This window comes from Cicer arietinum, chromosome 4, assembly GCF_000331145.2.
Source record: "Cicer arietinum cultivar CDC Frontier isolate Library 1 chromosome 4, Cicar.CDCFrontier_v2.0, whole genome shotgun sequence".
In the NCBI taxonomy this organism is placed as follows: Eukaryota; Viridiplantae; Streptophyta; class Magnoliopsida; order Fabales; family Fabaceae; genus Cicer; species Cicer arietinum.
The window spans coordinates 42675637-42697823 of record NC_021163.2 but is presented as its reverse complement, the minus strand read 5'-3'; the positions used below and the strand labels follow the sequence as shown (position 1 = coordinate 42697823).

At 29.6% G+C, this 22187-nt stretch overlaps 2 protein-coding genes and 1 long non-coding RNA gene across 3 annotated transcripts; 1 reads left to right on the top strand and 2 right to left on the bottom strand.

Moving 5' to 3' along the window:
• Positions 1 to 3655: 3655 nt before the first annotated feature.
• On the bottom strand, positions 3656 to 4558 carry LOC113788203 (uncharacterized). The gene has a single exon (XM_027337715.1). The coding sequence runs from the start codon at positions 4556 to 4558 to the stop codon at positions 3656 to 3658; it is 903 nt and encodes a 300-aa protein (XP_027193516.1).
• An 861-nt stretch (positions 4559 to 5419) lies between these two features.
• LOC101493163 (uncharacterized) lies at positions 5420 to 6143 on the bottom strand. Its single transcript, XM_004513148.4, has 2 exons — positions 5955 to 6143; positions 5420 to 5825 (listed from the first exon to the last, which is right to left on the bottom strand). Exons 1-2 carry the CDS (start codon positions 6141 to 6143, stop codon positions 5541 to 5543), a joined length of 474 nt encoding a protein of 157 aa, XP_004513205.1. The 3' UTR covers positions 5420 to 5540.
• Positions 5589 to 6319, top strand: LOC113788204 (uncharacterized). The gene is made up of 2 exons (XR_003474701.2): positions 5589 to 5728; positions 5960 to 6319. It is a non-coding gene; the product is annotated as an uncharacterized lncRNA (long non-coding RNA).
• The last annotated feature ends 15868 nt before the right edge of the window (positions 6320 to 22187 follow it).

Sequence of the window (22187 nt, the reverse complement as noted above, 5' to 3'; positions counted from 1 at the left end):
AATGTGTTGAATAGATCAAGGTAATAAAGTATATACAACTAGTCACAATGTGTAATGAATATTTACTGAATATACATCATTCTTTATTAATTGAGAAAGAAAATACAATATGAGTATTTATAATGGCCTATCAACAAAATAGTTATAACAACCAAAAAAGTAAAGGCATGATAAAACTAACTAATATAAAACTAACTAATATAAAACTAACATCCCCCCTTAAGATGGAGAATGTAGGTTAAGAATTCCCAGCTTGTTAAGAATTGAATTGAATGCTGTAGGTTCAAGAGGCTTAGTAAAGAAATCTGCCAGCATATTTGATGAAGATATGGGCAAGAGTTTGAACAATCCAGCTTGCAGTTTGTCCCGAACAATGTGACAATCAATTTCTATATGTTTTGTTCTCTCATGGAATGTTGGATTTGACGCAATGTTCCTGGCTGATTGATTATCGCAATAAAGAGTCGTAGGGGCAAAACAATCCATGTTTAATTCTTGCAAAAGAAATGTTATCCATTGAATTTCACAAGTTGTTGATGCTAATGCTCTATATTCTGCTTCTGAAGATGAACGAGATACAGTGCTTTGTTTCTTAGACCTCCACGAAATCAATGATGAACCAAGAAATATACAAAACCCAGTAACAGACCTTCTTGTTTCTGGGCAGGTTGCCCAATCAGAGTCGCTAAATGCTCGCAGTTGAAGCCGGGACGCCGATGAGTAAAACAATCCTTGAGCTGGTGCAGTTTTTATGTATTTGAGGATCCTCATGGCTGCCATGTAATGGTCTTCAGTCGGTGATTGCATAAATTGACTAAGTTGTTGCACGGCGAAGGTGATATCAGGTCGTGTGTTGGTCAAGTAGATAAGACGTCCAATAATTCTTCTAAAAGAGGTTGAGTCATGAGGTTGTGCCTTTGAGTTGTATAGAAATTTGTTGTCCTTGATCATAGGTGTATTGCAAGGTTTAGCGCCTAATAATCCAGCGTCTGACAAGATATCGAGAGCATATTTACGTTGACATATGTGAATACCCTCCCTTGAACGAGAGATCTCCAATCCAAGAAAGAACTTTAAGTCCCCAAGGTCTCTAATCTGAAAAGAAGAATTTAAAAAGGTTTTAATCATATTGATCTCTAATTCAGAATTACCTGCAATAATAATATCATCTACGTAAACCAACAAAATAGTAAAAGATTTTAATGTTTTGAAAATGAATAAGGAATGATCATGTTTTGAATGTTGAAAACCAAATGATATCAAAGCACAAGATAATTTGGCAAACCATTGTCGACTCGCTTGTTTTAAACCATACAATGATTTTTTTAAACGACAAACTTTATTATTATTATGACTCAAATAACCAGGAGGAAGTTTCATATAAACTTCCTCATGAAGGTCACCATGAAGAAAAGCGTTACTAACATCTAACTGTTTTAAAAACCAATTATTAGTGGCAGCCAAAGCAAGAAGCAATCTAACAGTAGTTAATTTGGCCACAGGAGAAAAAGTGTCTAGAAAATCAACACCTTCTAATTGAGTGAAACCTTTAGCAACAAGTCTAGCCTTGTGCCTTTCAATAGTACCATCAGCCCTATGCTTAATCTTATAAACCCACCTACATCCTATGACATGTTTATCTTTAGGCAAGTCAACTAATTCCCAAGTGTTATTAGATTCTAAAGCTGTAATTTCATGTTGCATAGCAATGACCCAATCCTTAGATTTAATGGCTTCATGATAAGTTTGGGGTTCAACAGCACTAGTCATGGCATGAATGTATTTTAAATGAGTAGAAGAAAAAGATTTATAAGACAAAACAGAAGATAAAGGATATAAAACAGCATCAGTTGTAGAGTTAGTAGCAGTACCTGAAGAGTTTAAAATATTACAATGAAAGTCCTGAAGGTAAACAGGAAGATTTTTTGGCCTTGTTGATTTGCGAATACTAGGTGGTTTAAAAGGCTCTTCATGTGCAAAATTATTTTCATCACAAGTAGGCATGACATTAATATCATTCAAATTAGAATTACTCAATTTACTATGGACAAAATCTAGTTTTATAGGTTCAAGAAGGAAATTAAAAGTGCCAAAATCACCGCAAGAGGATAAATCACTGTTAGAAGAATCATTACTAGAGAAGTATGGAAAAATATTTTCATGAAAAATAACATGTCTAGAAACTAGAATTTCCCTAGTATGTAAATCATAACAAATAAAGCCTTTAGTGCCAAATTTATATCCAAGAAATAGACATTTTCTAGATCTAGGATCTAATTTAGTCCTATGTTGATGCAAAGTAGAAACAAAGCAAAGAGATCCAAAAACTTTCAATTCATTAAGAACAGGGAGGTGTTTATATAGCAACTCATAAGGGCTATAATTATCAATGGATGCTGATGGTAATCTATTAATGAGATAAATGGCATGTTTGACAGCAAAAGACCAAAATATTTTTGGAAGATTAGCATGAAAAAGCAAACATCTAGTAACATTTAAAATATGTCTATGTTTTCTTTCCACGATAGAGTTTTGTTGTGGAGTTTCAACACATGATGTTTGATGTAGAATTCCAAATTTTGCATAAAATTCAGGATATAAGAACTCAACACCATTATCAGTCCTAATAACTTTGATAACTTTGTCAAACTGATTTTTAATTAAAACAACAAAATCATGCATTAACTTTCGAGTTTCAAATTTAGCTTTCATAAGATAAATCCAAGTGTGTCTAGTACAATCATCAACTATAGTTAGAAAATATTTATGACCATGAATAGAAGAATGAGACAAGGGTCCCCAAATATCCATATGAATCAAATCAAAAGCGTTATCAGAAATAGTATTACTAGCATAAAAAGGTAATCTAGATTGTTTGGCAAGATAACAAGAATCACAAATTTTATTAGAGTTGAAACTCACATATGGAAAATGTTTACAAATATGAGTAAGAACATTATTAGAAGGGTGTCCTAATCTAAGATGCCATAGATCAAAAGTAGCATGTGACGATTTAGAATTTAAAGAATACAACACAGAATGTTTGACATTATTAATAGGTTGTTGTAGATGGTATAAACCATTCAAAAGCTTAGCATGCCCAATCATCTTGGATGTAGGGTCCTGAATATCACATTTAGAGTCAACAAAAGTTAATTTACAATTCAAAGAAGTAATTAATTGCTGCACAGAAATAATGTTTAAGGTAAAATCAGGAATGTATAAAACATTGAAAAGTTTAAATTCATTTGTGAAATGTACAGTTCCTGAATGTGTAGCTTTAACAGTATTTCCATTTGGCAATGTAACATGAATTGGTTTAATTTCATGATAAGTAATAAAATTTTTGGAATTACAAGTAACATGGTCAGTAGCGCCAGTGTCAAGAATCCAATAGTTTGGAGAAATATTACCTAAAGCAGAATTCTGTTGATTAGAGGAAACTCCAGCAATTTGAGAAATTTGATTTGTAGGTTGACATTGATTTTCAGAAAAGGAAGCAGATTGTTGAAGTAAAAGTTTGAGTTGATTAATTTGGTCAGCAGTAAATTGAGAGACATTACCATCAGATGGATTGGATTTCGGAGAACTATGATCATTAGGAGCAGACCCAGAATCATCATCAGTAATTGAAGAATTAATATATTTGGTGTTCTTAACAATGATCAACAATGTGTCCTAGCCTGTTGCAAAAAGTACATTGTCGTTGAGGAGCTCCACCTCTGCCCCGACCAGATCCGCGACCTTTACCACGACCTAAACCATTTCTCGGATTAGCATTAGAAGTACCATGGATGGAAGAGTTCATTAAAACCTTAGCATCAACACAAGGACCAGAAATTTGTCGTTCTTGCTGTAAAATTAAAGAAAATGCTGTGGTTATATCAGGTAGGGGATCCATCATCAAAATTTGGGTTTTTACCGTATTATAATTGTCACTGAGGCCTTTTAAAAAACAGGTGAGGGCTTCAGAGGATCGATAACCTAACATTAATTTTTGTAAACTACACTCAGATGAAGAAGAGCAAGAACAATCTGTGATGGGTCGTAAAACCTCTAACTCCTCCCAAAGAATACTCCAAGCAGTAAAGAAATCAGAGACCGATTTATCACCTTGTTTAATAGAGTGTAAATCTTGAAGCAGATCAGAAAAACGAAAATGGTCTCCTTTAGAAAAACGATTCTTTAGATGATCCCATAAACTTTTTGAATTCTCAATGTGTATTGTACTTTGAGCAATAGAAGGAGAAAGAGTGCGAGTAATCCAAGAAATTACCATCATATTGCAGCGCTCCCAAGCATCAAATAACACATCATTTTCTGCCGGCATCGGTAACTTGCCGTTGATGAATTTCGCTTTGTTCTTGGAAACCAACGCACGTTTCATCAAACGGCTCCAATTGTAATAATTTGGCCCTTGTAAAGTTTGATTTATAAGAAAAGCGCCCGGATTTTCGCCAGGATGAAGGTAATATGGCGATGATGGATTTTGCGATTCATCTTGAGAAATAGTTGCAGAGGTGGTAGATGAATCATCATCATCATGAGAACCTGCCATTGAAGCGTTCGGCGAAGGAAATGAGAGGAAAAGAAGCGCAAAACCAAGAAGAGAAAGAAGAGGAAGAAGGTGCGATTTGGGCGATTTGGAATTTTAGGGTTTAGAGTGTGCTGCGTTGTTCTGTTTGGAATGTGGAGATTTTTATTTTTTTATTTTGAAAATTTAAGATTTTGACAAATTGGGTTTAAAAGTAATAAAAAGGAAACTTCTGATACCATAATGAATATTTACTGAATATACATCATTCTTTATTAATTGAGAAAGAAAATACAATATGAGTATTTATAATGGCCTATCAACAAAATAGTTATAACAACCAAAAAAGTAAAGGCATGATAAAACTAACTAATATAAAACTAACTAATATAAAACTAACAATGTGATAATTACTTAACAATGAATCTTTTACCAACTATCTGATACGTGTGTTATCTAAAAAACATTCATATATATGAGTAAGACAAGTCAAACATAATAATTGCAAGAGACATCTCTACTTGCTTGTTGCTTAAAACTCTTTCTTTATCGAAGGAATTTTATAATTAAATTTAAAATATATAGTCCTTATTTAATTCAATCTAGTGACATGTTTTTTTTAGTATATTTAAACCTAGTGATAATGATATGACTTGTAACAACGAATATGTGACAACATATCACTACCAAAGTCTATGAATTAATCTGTAATCACTGATAAGACATATCGCTACGCTACTACTAGATTCAACTATAATTAAAAAAAAAATGCATGTTATTAATTTCTTTCATCTTCAATCTCAGTTTTTTCATTCACTAACACTGTCTCTATAAATATATCTCCTTTTAAACATAAAAAAAATTAAAAAATTAAAAAACCACAAGTGCCAATAAGGTAAAATTTCACCTAAAAAAGAAAGGCATAACATTGGAATATAAAAACATGAAACTTATGTTTTAATAATAAAAGTTTAATTATATGTTTGTAATTTCTTTGATATTTCAATCAAAGTCTTCGCCGTCTTTCCTCGTCATCAAAGTCTTCTCCATCATTATTATCACTTTCAAGCATTGTTACAGCCACTTCACTTTGACAATCGACAAGCACATATCTCCCGTTCTTGGTACACACAAGATCCCTATTCATGCAAAGCTTCATCAGATGAACCTTAAGAATAGTTGAATGGGCAAATGGTAAATCTTTCTCATATTCCCTTCTAATGAACTCAGATATTGCTTCATCAGTCGACCCATCTTCCTCATTCAATTCCTTCACTGCTCTCTTTATCATCTACATACACACCAGTACATAAATTAAATTTCCTTGAGATTATGGACATGTTTGTTGCATATTTTAAAGCATTATAGTTTTAAAATAAATAAAGAAAAAGAAATTAAGAAGAGTTATTTTATTATTTACCGCAGAATAAGGAGGGTGAGTGGGAGTGTGGAAGGATTTGAAAACGTGTGGAAGACGATTGTCAATGAAGGAGGAGACGTGTGGTGATTTGATGATGGAACTAGAACTGGGGTTCCATGCTTGAAATTTTGAAAAAAGAGATTGTTTTAGCTGTTCCATTAAAACCTTGTTCCTTTGATCTTGCGTCATCGCGTTTTTTCACTCTATCAGCAAATTATGGTTTCGTATTCACTCTCTCTGTTTCTATTTATTTATTTATAGATGTTTGAAAGATAGTTTCTCGTTGGAATACATAAATGTTAGCGACGAATCGATTACAGTTGAAAGAAAATTATACAATCCGATCCTGAGATTTTGTTTATTTATTTTTCGATCTTTTATGTGATGATAAATTTCGTTTTTTTGTTTGTTTGAAAAAGATAATAAATTTTGTTTTAAAATTGAATCTAATATAATCTGTCAAGGTAATTGAATCTAATGTAATCTAAGCAAATCAAATTCGATTCAGTTTTTAGTAAATTTTTTATTTCTAAAATTCAATTTGTTTTAGTCATTTTATTTCATAAAGAATAACTTAGTAAAACATTTTGCATATATTAAAAAAGTGAATAAATAAAAAATATTTCGCACTTATTAAAAAAAAATAACTAAATAAAAAAAAATAGAATAATATTTTTACTATTAGAGTCAACCGGATGTTATTGTACACGCTCCTTTACTTGAAACCGTTTCTATAAAACAAGCCATTAATTTTTTGAGAAAGCATCTAATAACCCATGTGACCAGTCAATCAAATTAAATGTTTTGTATCTCAAAGAATTCACTTACTGTGGTGATTCTATATCACAGAAAGTTCATCTTCACTCTTGTGATTCTGTTAAAATAATTAAAGTGTAACAAAGATGTTAACAAAACATATCGCCTTCCTTTTATCCAGCTCCTTTTCCAGCAATTCCATCAAGTCAAATCTATCAAATTTGAGGAGTTCCACTTGTACTTGGACATGGAGTTGGGGTAATTAACTATAGTTACTACATATATTGATTTCGTTTTTGTTAAAATAAGTGTTCCTAAATTTGTGGCATGGATATTTAATTAACAGTTTGTTCTCAAAATTGCATTCCTTATGTTACAATATGAATGCAGCTTCCGACATAAGTAGAGCTGTCAATAAAGGCCTAAAGTCTAAATTCTCTTCATAAAAATCTCATACAATGTCTCTTACATTAGGCCTTTTATTGAAATAAATTTTTTAAAATTTTGATCTATTATTTCATTATTTTTTGTGGGCTTAAGTGAGAGGGCTTGTAGGTCCAATGTTTTCTTAATTGAAATATTTTATTTGAAATTTATTTTTCTCAATAAATATCGAAAAAATTTCTCTAAAATATCTAAAATAGTTTTTTGTCAGAAAAACTTTTAAATCTTATTTTTTTGGAATATTTTAAACTTTGAGAAAAAAAAATATTATAATGACTTTAAGGGGATTATTTTTACTTTGGGGCTTTCTTTTTTGGAATATTTTAAACTATAGAATCTTTTAGCCCCTCTAATATGTGGGCTAGGGCCAATAATTAATGAGTTTGTAAAATTGACAGCTCTAGACACAAGCTCATATACATGTATTTTCAATGTTGACCCATTTGGACTTGACTTAGTAACAACTGAAGTTTTTTTGGGGTTACCGCAAAACTCACCTGTTCTCAAAACACTACTGTAAAATACTTATGTTTTTGATGAAGACAAAGACCAAGGAAAGTGATCAAGTTGCAAGCTCAAAAAGAAGTCAAACAATCAAAGTCAACTATGGTCAAATATGCTAGAAGTCTTATAATGTAAAGGTACATGATGCAATCTAATATTCTTATATTTCAAATGCACATGAGAACCTTTCATTTTAGCATATGCATCAAAAGAATTTTCAAAGTGTCAAAATATATAAATAATGTTTGAAAATAATATTTTTGGCAAAATACAATGTTGTATTCGAATACAGCATGGTGTAGCCAAATACAGACAAGTCAGTAGCTAAAACTGAACATCTATATTCGACTACGCGATAGTGTAATCGAATACGAGTGCTAAGTCAGTAGCTAAAACTGAACATCTGTATTCGAATACGAGACAGTGTGTTCAAATACTAGTGCTAAGTCAGTAGCTAAAACTGCACATTTGTATTCAACTACAATATGGTGTACCGAATACAAAACCAAGTTAGTGGCAAAATTCACTGTTCCGTATTCGACTACAAGGTTTTGGTATTCGAATACAACCTGTAAAATTTGAATAAAACTGAACGTTACAAGAGGTGTATTCGACTACACTCCTGCTGTAGCCGAATACAACTGCGAAACAATGCAATTTTTCAATTCAAATTCAACCTAGATCATTGCATATGTTCATCAAACCTCTAGGAATGATTGCCACTAATCTGAAGTGATGTCTAAGGAGTATAAATACTTCATAGCATCATACTTAACAAAAGGAAGCTTTCAACGTCTTAACATCAATCTTAGAAAAACTTTGAACAAACTTTCTGAAATGTTTTGATTTATTCAAAGTCTTCCTTTCATATTTCAAGTACAAATTTTACATTGTCATATCATTGAGAAAGGTTCTCTATTGTACTTGAAATTGTATTAGATTGTTATCATTGTACATCAAATTTTACATTGTCATATCATTGAGAAAGGTTGTCTTCCTTTCTTCAAGTGTTGCTAACTAAGATAATGGTGTGCTATCTTAGGCAGTGTGTTAGAAGTTTGTAGCAGTGGTCCTAGGGTGGGATTTGTACTTATTCTAATAATTATGGAAAATCTCTTGTGGTGTACAAGAGGACTGGATGTACCCTTGGTTATAAGGGGAACTAGGATAAACTGGTGTGTTCTTTATTTTTCTGCCATTTATCTTTTTCATACATTATCTTAAATCAGAAAAATAATCCACTAAGTCTCTAAAAACCAGAAAATTTATATACACCTAAGTCCGCTTTTGTGATCCTTAGAAGTTTTTCCAATAAGTGGAGACCAAAGGTAACAGCTATTCAAGAAGTCAAAGATCTAAACAAACTATTTTTGTAATGAGTTTACTAAGATCCCATAAGATTGAACTAATTGAATAGTAATTATTTCATGCCTCTAATGAACAATAATTGTTCCATGCCTCTAATAAATAGTAAATGTAGCATGATTATGATGAAAAGTAATTGTAGCATACTTCTGTAAACAGTAATTGTATCATGTCTCTAATGAATAGTAACTTAAACATGTCTCTAATGAACAATAACTGTAACATGCCTATGATGAACAATAACTTAACCATGCCTATGATGAACAATAACATAAATATGCCTCTAATGAACAGTAAATTTAGCATGCCTTTGATGAATAGTATTTTTGAGCATGCCTATGAAGTGTATTATTTTCAAGCCTACCTTTGAAGCTCATTTTATTTTGGTTTTAATGATTGCAACACGTTCAAGAGTGTTGCCTCTGATACACATCTCACTCTGACGTTGATCTGACCTTGATAATGCAACAAAGGTGAAGTTTCTCATGCCACTAATTCTAAGTCACACAACTTTGTTCAAGCATCACAACATCTGATTCCAACAATCAAGTTAATGACTATGAAGAATAAAAGTCAATGATTTTGATGGAGAATAGTCAAGAACTCTGATGGAAGGTCAGAGGCTTTGATAGATTGAGAAACATATTGAATTGGACTTAGTCGTATCCTTACTTCTGAAGGTTCAAGAACAAGCTCAAATTCGTTCTTGCCCAAATCTAATCAAGTGTATGAAGGAACACTCAAGTGAATCAATTTTCAAACGTAATCTAAACAAATATGCTCAATATCTATCTTGAAGATTTTCTCATATCAGATTGGGAAATAAAAAATTGCCTAATGGTCAAATTATCAAGAAACTTAACCCATGCTCATCCTTATGAGACTCATCCTTGTGTTTAAGAAACTTAACCCATGCTCATCTAGAGTAATTATCAACAATGGCCGCTACATGTTTTTTTACCATTCAACGAGGACATTTTAACTAGATCAAAAAGGTCTAAGTGTAGAAGCTCCACAAGGTCTGCATGTGGAAACAAAATTCTTTGATGTAAAAGAACTCTCTTAGTTTGTTTCTCTGTTTTACAGGCCTCACAAAGAACTTCTGATTTGAACTTGAGATTTGGCAAGCCTTGAACAAGTTGGAATTTTTAAATTTTGAGATTAACCTCAAATTGGCATGGCCTAATCTCTTGTGCCAAATCAGTTATTCATTGCTTACAAACACAAATAATTTGATCTTTTGTTCTACTAAGCTAAAAATGTTGGTTTTATAAAGGTTCCTTTGACTTATAGCTCTATAGGACTTTTGATAAAGACTATGTCATAACCACTATCACTTAATTGACTTATGCTAAGTAGGTTATGTTTTAGTCCCTTTACAAATAGTACATTATTTATAGAAGTTAACGGATTTTTACCAACCGTGTTGTGTCCAATAATCAACCCTTTCTACTTTCCTCCAAAACTGATTTAGCTTTCGTCGATCAAAGTTAGGTCTTGGAACATATACCTTTCTCCAACATATTGTTGGAACCAAGTTGGTTTTACATTTAGAATTTTGATGTTAACAAAACTATTTTATGATAACAATATATTTGACTTCAAAGAGCATAAACGAAGGTTAATGTTTTTGAAGAAAATCTTAAATAAGATTTCATTCAAATTTATAATTGAAGAAAATCTAAAATAAGATTTTATTCAAATTTATAATTGAAGAAAATTTAAAAAAAAAGATTTGATTCATATTTATAATCTTTGACCAAGTTGAAAAGAAGATATTGTCAAGATTTGAAGAATATTTGAAGAAGACTTGATCAACATTTGATGAAGATTTGATCAAGATTTATCTACAATAAAATATGAACATAATCAATTTGAAGAATTTACAAACGCAATCTGAACAAAAATAAAATAGAATCAATCTGAAGAGTTTACAAACTTAATCCAAAAAAAAAAAATAGAAATAGAATTCATTTGGAGAATTTACAAACTCAATTTGAACAAGATACAATTCAGAATTAAACAAGGACTAAATTGAAGCCCAAATTTTCACTATAAATAGACACTCAAGGCTAAAGGAGAAAAACATCGAAAAACAGAAAAGAGTAGAAGAACTCAAGCTCAAAGTTCTCAATTCATCTTTCAGTTCAAAGAGAGAAACACTTATTCAGGTTAGAAATATTTTCTAAGTGTTCTTTTCTTAGAGTGTGAGAGTTGTTGTTGTTATTATTATTATTATTATTATTATTATTATTTCTATTATTATTATTTTTATTATAATTATTATTATTATTATTATTATTATTATTATTATTATTATTATTATTATTATTATTATTATTATTATTATTATTATTATTATTATTATTATTATTATTATTATTATTATTATTATCAGTTTTGTTAGAAACAACTACTCAAGTTCCAATCTTTTGTATCCAACCTGATAGTGGTTTAGTTCCTTCTTCAATATGAGGTTGTCAGGTTGTTAGGAGAAAACTTGGCTAGTAGGGTCAAGGTGGTTAATTCCTCAAAAGTCTGGGGTTGTCAGGCTGTTTGGGAAGACTAGCTTGGAGGGTCAGGTGCTTCGTAATTCAAGGTATTTGAATTAGTGGATTAAAACCTTATGAATGAGGGGACTGGATGTAGCCAAGTTAGTGGTAAACTAAAATAAATCTACGTGTCAAATTATTTATGCTTTCATTGCTTGCTACCTCTAAATCCAATTGCTTCTACTCTAAGTAAGTTACCAAAACGAAACTAGTATTTGTATTTATTTTATAAATTATCAAAAAGTTGTCAACTTTTGCAAACACAATTCAACCCCCCTTCTCGTGTTTATACCTTCAATTGGCCTCAAAGCTTGTCAAAGCAAGATGATGATAATGCATGTTTATCGAAACAAAAGGAAGCAGATGCAAACAAATCAGAAAAGCTTGAAAAATGAGAGGATACAAGCAAATCAGAAACATATGACAAATCTTCAAAGGATGAATTTGATTAAGTCCGAAATAGTCAAGATAATTCATAAGAAAGATATGGATGGAAGTATCAATCATCTTATCCTGTAACTCTAATAATTGGAAGTGCAAGTGATCATACGAGAACCAGATCATCACTTAAAGATACCAGTTTGTTTGGCTTATTTTCATCAATTGAGCCTACCTCTATTGATAAAGCATTGATAGATGATCGATGGATTCATTCAATGAAAGCAGAGTTAAATGAATTTGACATGAATGATGTTTGAGATCTTAGCACCTAGACAAGAGAAGAACATTATTGGAACCAAGTGGATTTTCAGAAACAAGCTAAATGAAAAAGGTGAAGTGGTCAGAAACAAGACAAGACTTGTCGCACAAGGCTACAGTTAGCAGGAGTACATTGATTACACTAAGACATTTTCTCTAATGGTCAGGTTAGAAACTATTTGTATTTTACTTTCTTTTACTGCAAATAATAACATTACATTATTTCAAATGGATGTTAAAAGTGATTTTCTAAATGGTTATATAAGTGAAAAAAGTCTATGTTAAACAACCCCCAGGTTTTGAAAGTTTTGAATTTCCAAATCATTTTTTTAAACGTAGAAAATCTCTATATGGTCTAAAACAAGCACCTAGGGAATGGTATGATAGACTTAGTAACTTCTTGCTGAAAAATAACTTTGAAAGAGGACAAGTAGATAATACACTTTTTAAAAAATCAATAGGAGATAACATTCTTATTATTCAAATTTATGTTGATGACATTATTTTTTAATCTACTAATGGCACTCTTTGTCAAGAGTTTCTAAATTGATGCAGCTTGAATTTCAAATGAGTATGATGGGAAAACTTAAGTTCTTCTTAGGGATACAATTTCAGCAAAGTAAAAAAAGTATATACATTCATCAAACTAAATATACAAAAGAGCTTCTTAGGAAGTTTAAAATTAGTGATTGCAGACTTATGCAAGTAGATGATTCAGGCGAAAAAGTTGACCAGAAAACTAATAGAGGAATTATAGGATCCACACTTTACCTTACCGCTTCCAGACCTAACGTCATGTTTAGTGTATATGTATGTGCAAGATTTCAAGCTGACCCTACAGAATCACATTTAACTACTGTTAAGAGAATCCTTATATACCTAAAAGGCCCTATCAACCTTACCTTGTTCTACAAGAAATCTCCTAAGTAAAAACTTAGTAGATATTGTGATTCTGATTATGCTGGAGATAAACTTGAGAGAAAGTGCACTACTGGCAACTGCATATTTTTAGGTGACAATTTAATATCTTGGTCAAGTAAGAGACAAAATACAATTGCAATGTCAACAGTAAACGCAGAGTAGATTTCAGCAGTTGGCTGAAGTTCTCAACTACTTTGGATGAAACATCAACTTGAAGACTACAAAATCCTAGAATCCAACATTCTCATCCATTGTGATAACACATCTGCAATTTGCCTAACCAGAAACCCTATAATTCATTCTAGAGCTAAACACATGGAAATCAAACACCATGTCATTAAGGACTTTGTTCAAAAAGGGGTACTAAACATTCAGTTTGTAGACACTGAACACCAACGGGCAGACATATTCACCAAACCACTACCTGAAGATAGGTTTGACTTCATAAAAAAAACCTAAATCTTACCTTCATACCTGACTGATGTTGTGACAACTTTAAAGTAGTTTAGTTTTATATTAGTTTTTATATTTTCTTGTACTATATTATATTCATGTTATTAAAAAAAAATGAAATGAAAAAAAAACGAAAAAAAAAATTTGAAAGTCTTACTTTCAAATATTTTTGTCAGATGACAAAAGGGGGAGAAATATATTTGATATTGTGGGGAGAAAAGGACAATAAGACTTAAAGGGAGTCCTAAGTTATGGGAAATCAAAGAAATATAAAGAAAAATTGTTATAAAATATACAAGTTTTGTCATCATCAAAAAGGGGAAGATTGTTGGAACTAAGTGGGTTTTACATTTAGAGTTTTGATGTTAATTAAAGTATTTTATGACAACAATATATTTGACTTCAAAGAGTGTGAAAGAAGATTCATGTTTTTGAAGAAAATATAAAATAAGATTTAATTCAAATTTACAATTGATGAAAATCTGACATAAGATTTGATTCATATTTATAATCTTTGACCAAGTTGAAAAGAACATATAGTCATGATTTGAAGAATATTTGAAGAAAGATTTGAAGAATATTTGAAGAAAGATTTGAAAAAGATTTGATCAACATTTGATCAAGATTTATAATCAATAAAATATGAACATAATCAATTTGAAGAATTTACAAACTCAGTCTTAACAAAAATAAAACAAAATCAATATGAACAGTTTACAAACTCAATCTAATCAAAATAGAAATAGAATTCATTTGAAGAATTTACAAACTCAATATGAACAAGATACAACTCGGAATTAAACAAAGACTAAATTAGGTCTTGGAATATATATCTTTCTCCAGCGTATTGTTGGAACCAAGTTGGTTTTACATTTAGGGTTTTGATGTTAACAAAAGTATTTTACGACAACAATATATTTGACTTTAAAGAGCATGAACGAAGATTAATGTTTTTGAAGAAATCTAAAATAAGATTTGATTCAAACTTATAATTGAAGAAAATCTAAAATAAGATTTATTCAAACTTATAATTGAAGAAAATCTTAAAAAAGATTTTATTCATATTTATAATATTTGACTAAGTTGAAAAGAAGATATAGTCAAGATTTGAAGAATATCTGAAGAAGATTTGATCAACATTTAATGAAGATTTAATCAAGATTTATCTACAAAAGAATATGAACATGATCAATTTGAAGAATTTACAAATGCAATCTGAACAAAAATAAAATAGAATCAATTTGAAGAGTTTACAAACTTAATCCTAACAAAATAGAAATAGAATTCATTTGAAGAATTTACAAACTCAATATGAACAAGATACAATTCAGAATTAAACAAAGACTAAACGGAACCCAAATTTTTACTATAAATAGACACTCAAGGCTGAAAGGGAAAAGCTGAAAGAAGTAGAAGAACTTAAGCTCAAAGTTCCCAATTCATCTTAGAGTTCATATAGAGAAACACTTGTTCAGGTTAGAAGTATTTTCTGAGTGTTTTTTTCTTTGATTGTGAGAGTTATTATTATTATTATTGTTGTTATTATTATTATTATGATGATGATGATTATTATTATTATTATTATTATTATTATTATTATTATTAACTTTGTTAGAAGCAACTACTCAAGTTCAAATCTTTTGTATAGAACTCGATAGTGGTTTAGTTCCTTCTTCAATTTGGGGTTGTCAGGTTGTTAGGAGAAGACTTGACTTATAGGGTCAAGGTGGTTAATTCCTCAAAAGTCAGGGGTTGTTAGGCTGTTTGGGAAGACTGGTTTGGAGGGCCAAGTGCTTTGTAATTCAAGGTATTTGATTTAGTGAATTAAAGCCTTCTGAATGAGGGAACTGGATGTAGCCAAATTAGTGGTGAACCAGGATTAATGTACGTTTCAAATTATTTATGCTTTCATTGCTTGTTACCTCTGAATCCAATTGCTTCTACTCAAGGTAAGTCGCCAAAACTAAACTAGTTTTTATATTTATTTATAAATTATAAAAAATTTATCAACTTTGGCAAACACAATTCAACCATCTTTCTCGTGGTTGCACCTTCACATATGTCGCCATCATCCATTTTCTATGTACCATGAATGGAGTTTCAATTTGGTTGTTGAGAACGTCTCAATTTCTTCATCTACAGGTTAACTATCGAATTCAAAATCTGAATCAGCATCAACGTTAGCCACAAGAGGGATATTGGCTTGTTCTTCGTCATTAGAGGATTCATCATAATCATCTCAAGTGGCCATCAAAACCTTCTACTTTGGCTTTGAATCTTTCCTCTAAAACTTCCCTTTCTCCATATTTGGACATTCTAACATGACATGTCCAGGTTGATTGCATCCATAGCAGATGATGCTTTTCTTATCAGATTTTTCATAACTTCCTCTGCTAAACTGCTTGGAACCTTTTTTAGGAAAAGATTTCTTGGTCTTGTGCCACATCCTCTGAGTTCTTCTGGATATGAAGGCAATAATATCCTTTTCCTCTAAATCTTCATTCTGATTTTCTAAATCATTATCGTCTGATTCTACTTCTGCTTGCAAGGCTTTCTTCTACTTGGATTTCAAGGTCAAAGTCTTGTTCTTCTACATGAGCTCATCTTCGTCAAGCTCTATTTCATGTGAACTGAAGAGTTGATTAATTCTTCCAGCTTAAGAGTATTCAAATCCATTTTCAAGTTAAACAATGTTCTAAAATTGATTTTTGCAATTAAATTATTATCAAAGTACCACTAATCATTTAGCACCATTAAATAATTTTATTTTATTTTATTCAGAATTAAAAACTTTTTCATAAATTAATTTTCAATAAAACACATGTCTAAATAAAAAAGATAAAAATAAAAATAAATCACATCTAGTTTTAGAATCAATAAGATTTCCAAAATTTCATTCATACTTTAACCATTAAAAATCTTCATGAATTTTTAAGAACTCTAAAAATCAATAATTTCAACTTATATTTTGAAAGGAAAATTAGAATGTATATATAAATAGAGATAAAACCTTCGAACACATCAAAACTTCTAAAGTAGTTCCAATTTATTTTATTATCTTCTCAAAACTATTATTACAACAAATCTTCTAGTTTTTTATTTATTTTAAATAACACATAATCAAACTTGGTTTAAATGTTTGGCTACTCTAAATTTTAAACAAAATCATCATAGATTCTTTTTTTTATATAAATAAAAAAATCTTCAACACATAATTATTTAAAATAAGTCAACAACAATTCAAACATAAAATTATAATTTTCTTTTATAAATTAAATCAACTTTAACTCCTTCACAATCTATTTTTTTTTTAAACTAAAAACATTAAAGTTCAACCAACCTTGAATATTCAAGAATTATTATGAAGAACACTCTAAATTGATTTCAATAGCAAAATCATAACGTTAAACATAAGACATAATTTTACAATCATATTTTGCGGTTTTAAGTTGTAATATTAAAATACAGTAAAACATGAAATTGACATTTAAGTAAGCAAATAAAATAATTTCACAACAATTTAAATTAACATAAATAAGAACTAACAATTTCTGACACACAACTAATCAATAAAAATTGTTGCTTCTAATTTTTAACATAAAACAAGGAAACATAACTCTTTTTTTTTTTTCAATCAAGAAGATAATCAAAACATGATTCTTCAAGAGTAAGACAATGCAACACATCCATAATCAAATAAAATTCAAAAAATTAATTAGGCAATTTCAAGAAGTTATTGATTACTTAAGTAAGGACCTCAAATACACCAAACAAAATAGTGAAACAACAATGAATAGATAACAAGAAACTTCACCCATTAGGTAGAAATTAATTCACAAGACATGTACGTTCATGGAAAAATATATCACACATAACCTAGTAATATTAGGTAAAAATCAAATAATTAACACAATTCACAAGAAACTATAACTGACACTAAGGTGGCACTTGACCCACTCGACCTGATTCGACAAACCTGCTTTGATACCATAATGTGACACCTTAAACCCCAAAATAATATGCTTGATAATTTATATCATATTTTTACTAAAATTTGCAGCGGACTAATAAAAATTCTTTCAAAAGCAAAGAAACTTTTATGAGTTATTAGAATATTACATTTCTCAAAATACTAATGGAATACTTCGGATTTTTTCCTCCTATAGAACAGTGCAATATCAATAAACTTGATTTAACTATAATTTCTTAATTTAATTCTAAAAACTAAGTAGTACTTATAAGTTTTTCATACAAATCTTCGTTTCTAATTAAATAAGTAAAATACAACTTATAACTATCATTCCAAGTATTACATATCAGAGTGAGACTTCTCCCAAACTAGAACTTCAAGACTCATTAATCAGTAATAACTGCAATTTTACAAACGCAAGGCAAACCCGGTCAAACAAAAACAACGAATGAGGTGAATTTTAAAATCATATTGATAGTACATAAAAAGTAAGAAGAACACGCAAATAATCAACATAAAGCCATATCAAACACATCACAATATATCAAAACATCCAAGAAAATAATCATATTATAAAGTCAAAATTACTCAAGGAAAATCAATATCTCATTATAACATCAAATCATCTGAGGAAAATTATTATCACAATAGATACGTATTAACCACAACAAAACAATCGCAAGATGGTGCAATGCTATGCATGCTCCTGATAACTATATGATCCAGATATAATATCTTCCATTAAGACAACTTCAACATAGAAAATCACTCATACCAATGGGAAAATAAATCTGCCACAAAGACAACTTCCACGAAGATGCACATGCCTTGACATGACGGTGCATTATCAAAATAAAATATTCCCACACAGGCCACTAAGATGCATATGTCATGACATGATGATGTATTATCAAAATCAAACATTCTCACACAACCCACTTAGATTTTTCCAAATACTTTAAAAATAACTTATACGAAATCATCACCTTATTCAAATATCACTAAGATGATACATCACAGATTATTATCATGAAAATCAAATATTCATAAAAACCCATCTTAGAAATCAAAGCTTTCACCTCACATATCATGAATATCATATATGTTGGAACCAAGTTGATTTTATACTTATAGTTTTGATGTTAACAAAAGAATTTTATGAGAACAATATATTTGACTTCAAAGAGTATGAAAGAAGATTCATGTTTTTGAAGAAATTCTAAAATAAGATTTGACTAAGTTGAAAAGAAAATATGGTCAAGATTTGAAGAAGATTTGATCAAAATTTGAAGAAGATTTGTAAAAGATTTGATCGAGATTTATCCATAACAAAATATGAACATAATCAAATTCAAGAGTTTACAAACCTGAACAAAAATAAAACAGATTTGTCAGGCTCTTAGGAGAACACTTGGCTTGTAGTGTCATGGTGGTTAGTTTCTCAAAAGTCTGGGGTTGTCAGGCTATTTGGGAAGACTGGCTTGGACGGTCAGGTGCTTTGTAATTCAAGGTATTTGAATTAGTGGATTAAGCCTTCTGAATGAGGGGATTGGATGTAGCCAAGTTAGTGGTGAACCAGGATAAATATATGTCAAATTATTTATGTTTTCATAGTATGCTGCTTCTGAACCGGTTGCTTCTTCTCTAAGTAATTCATAAAAATCAACCAATCTTCATCAAATTAGCAAAAATTTATCAGCTCTGGCAGACACTAATCAACCACCCTTCTCGTGTTTGCACCTTCAATATATTACTAAGTAACTATCACAAGATCAAAATTTTCACTACACATATCATAAAATCATATATTCCTAAAAGTATCATAAAAATCAAAACTTTAATCTCTTACATCATAAAAATTTAAACTTTCATCACAAATATATAGAAATTAAAACTTTCATCATTTTCCACACATAAATTTAAATTTTATCACATATATCATAAATAAGAGTTTCAACACATTAAATATAAAAACTTACACTTTCTTCACATATATCATACTATTGTAGAATTAAATCAGACAACACCTTATAAAAATTTCTAATCCATATTTTAATCCTACAAACCCCAATTTGTCATACTAATTCAATTATTACTAAATAGGGCTACTGGTGTATGTAGCGAGCCACGAATGAATTGTTGGAAAATACGACTTTCTCGTTCATCTCACATTATAATATACTCATGAATTCAAACGTCTTTTCACCCCTTACATTTTTTTTTACGCTTTCAAATGATAATCTGAGTCCACAAGTGAAAAGCCTCTACACCTTTGACTCCTCATCCTCCGATCGATCCAATTTGACTGTTTATGGGTAAACGTCAAAAATAAAATATGACAACACACTTTGAAAAGTCAATTTCGAAATTGGTTCAAAGAAACTTACTATAAATTAGAAAATTAATCAGTAGATAATATAACTACTGTTTACATGGTCTTTTTGGAGTTGGTTTCACTAATATCAGACTTAAGGTGAATAAGGACGGTGCAAAATAATAAGTTTCGTAGACGAGGAAGTCAGATATTATAGAGAGAAAATGGAAAGGCTAAAACTATGGAAAAAGGTGTTGAAATAAATCACTCAATGAGAGAAACAACATACTAAAATTTGGATAGTCGTTGGAAATCATAATCGAGTTTATCTCACAATTGCATGAGTTCCTTCTTTTCTTTTGGTTTTGTACGAGTGCAGTGCCTCTCACTCTTGTTGGCTACATTATCTCTCTCTTTTTTAATTATTTAATTAAGTTTTAGTGTTACATATGGCCTAACCCATAAAACAAATTTTACATTTTTTTTCTTTCTAAAACAAAACCAATAGTTATCAAAACTAAGTTTTAACACTTCTTCAGACAGAAGTATATTTCTAAAACATTATTAATATTTTAAAATTAATATTTCTCATATATATATCTATATATATATATATATATATATATATATATATATATAGAAATATAATCCTTTTATAATCTAATGATAAAAGTATATTAAAAATATAAAGGAAAAAAGAAAACTTGACAAGAGGGCGATATTGCTCTACATATCTTCCGATACGATGGAGAAATTAAAACTACGTAGTTCTTGGATAGAAAATAAGGACGTCTTGATTGCTTTTAAAGAAAATCTATTTGGTTACAATAAAATGATTGGATAAAAAGAAATTATTAATTTAATGAAAGAAAGGAAAATCTTGAGTCTGATAAATTGATTTTAATGAGAATATATATATATATATATATATATATATATCTAAAACCATCATACTCATAACTATTACCACAATTATTAAAATATTATTATTTTTGAAATATTTACATTAAAATACCACTATCTTTAGAGAATGGTCAAAATGATAAAATAAATAAATATAACACCAATATTTTATATTAATTACAAAACCACAATAAATATGTAAAAAAATCACTGTATCATAGAAAATATATAAAACTAAAAGAAATTAATCACAATATTACTGATATATTAAGACAATTATTTATTAAAAAATAATTAAAATAGGAAATAGTCAGAAATAATTAAAATATAATTATGCACATATTTATTAGTTAGTCAAACGCACACGAAAATATCATCACAAATATTTAATGCAAATTTACACGTAAACTCACTCAAAATCTTGTTCTCGTTAAAATCTTTCTTTAATACCATTATTCAATAACTAAACATAATATTTATAATTTATATTACTCATTAAATCAAATATGTATACAATTATCAAACCATAGGTAACTCGCACATATAAGGAGAAATGATTATAAAATTAATCAACATATATTCTAAAATAATTTTAACACCAAATTAATTCTTTAAAATTAATAAATAACATAGTTGATTATAAAATTTGGGATGTTACAGGTGGCATTGTTTATGTTTTGCTTCTTCAAAGCAGATTTGTTACAATGATTAAACACTTACAATGAAGCATTAAGCACTAACTGAAGATTGGTTTGACTTCATCAAGAAGAACCTAAACCTTATTCTTTTACCTAACTGATGTTGTGCCAACCTTAGAGTAGTTTGGTTTCATACTTAGGATAAATTTTATGTTTTATTTTTATGTTATTTTCATTATAGTAAAAATAAAGGGCAAAATAAATAAAATAAAAAAAGAGACAAGTTTATCTTTCAAGTCTTTTTGCCTAATGACAAAAAGTGGAGAAAGATGTTTGATAATGTAGGGAGAAAAAAAATACTTGAAAAAATACTTAGACTTAGGGGAAGCCTTAAGTAAGGGGGAGTCAAAGAAATTTAAAACAAAAGTTGTTATCAAATATACATTTTTGTCATCATTAAAAAGGGGGAGATTGTTGGAACCAAGTTGATTTTATACTTATAGTTTTGATGTTAACGAAAGTATTTTATGAGAATAATATCTTTGACTTTACATAGTATGAAATAAGATTTGTGTTTTTGAAGTTAATCTAAAATAAGATTTCATTCATATTTATAATCGAAGAAACTGTAAAATAAGATTTGATTCAGATTTATAATTTAAGAAAATCTAAAGTAAGATTTGATTCAAATTTATAATTGATGAAAATCTAAAA

Coding starts and splice junctions, on each gene's coding strand:
- LOC113788203 (XM_027337715.1), bottom strand. CDS start 4,558: ATGGCAGGTTCTCATGATGATGATGATTCATCTACCACCTCTGCAACT.
- LOC101493163 (XM_004513148.4), bottom strand. CDS start 6,143: ATGACGCAAGATCAAAGGAACAAGGTTTTAATGGAACAGCTAAAACAA. Junction 5,826..5,954: donor CTCACCCTCCTTATTCTGCG/GTAAATAATAAA, acceptor GTGTGTATGTAG/ATGATAAAGAGAGCAGTGAA.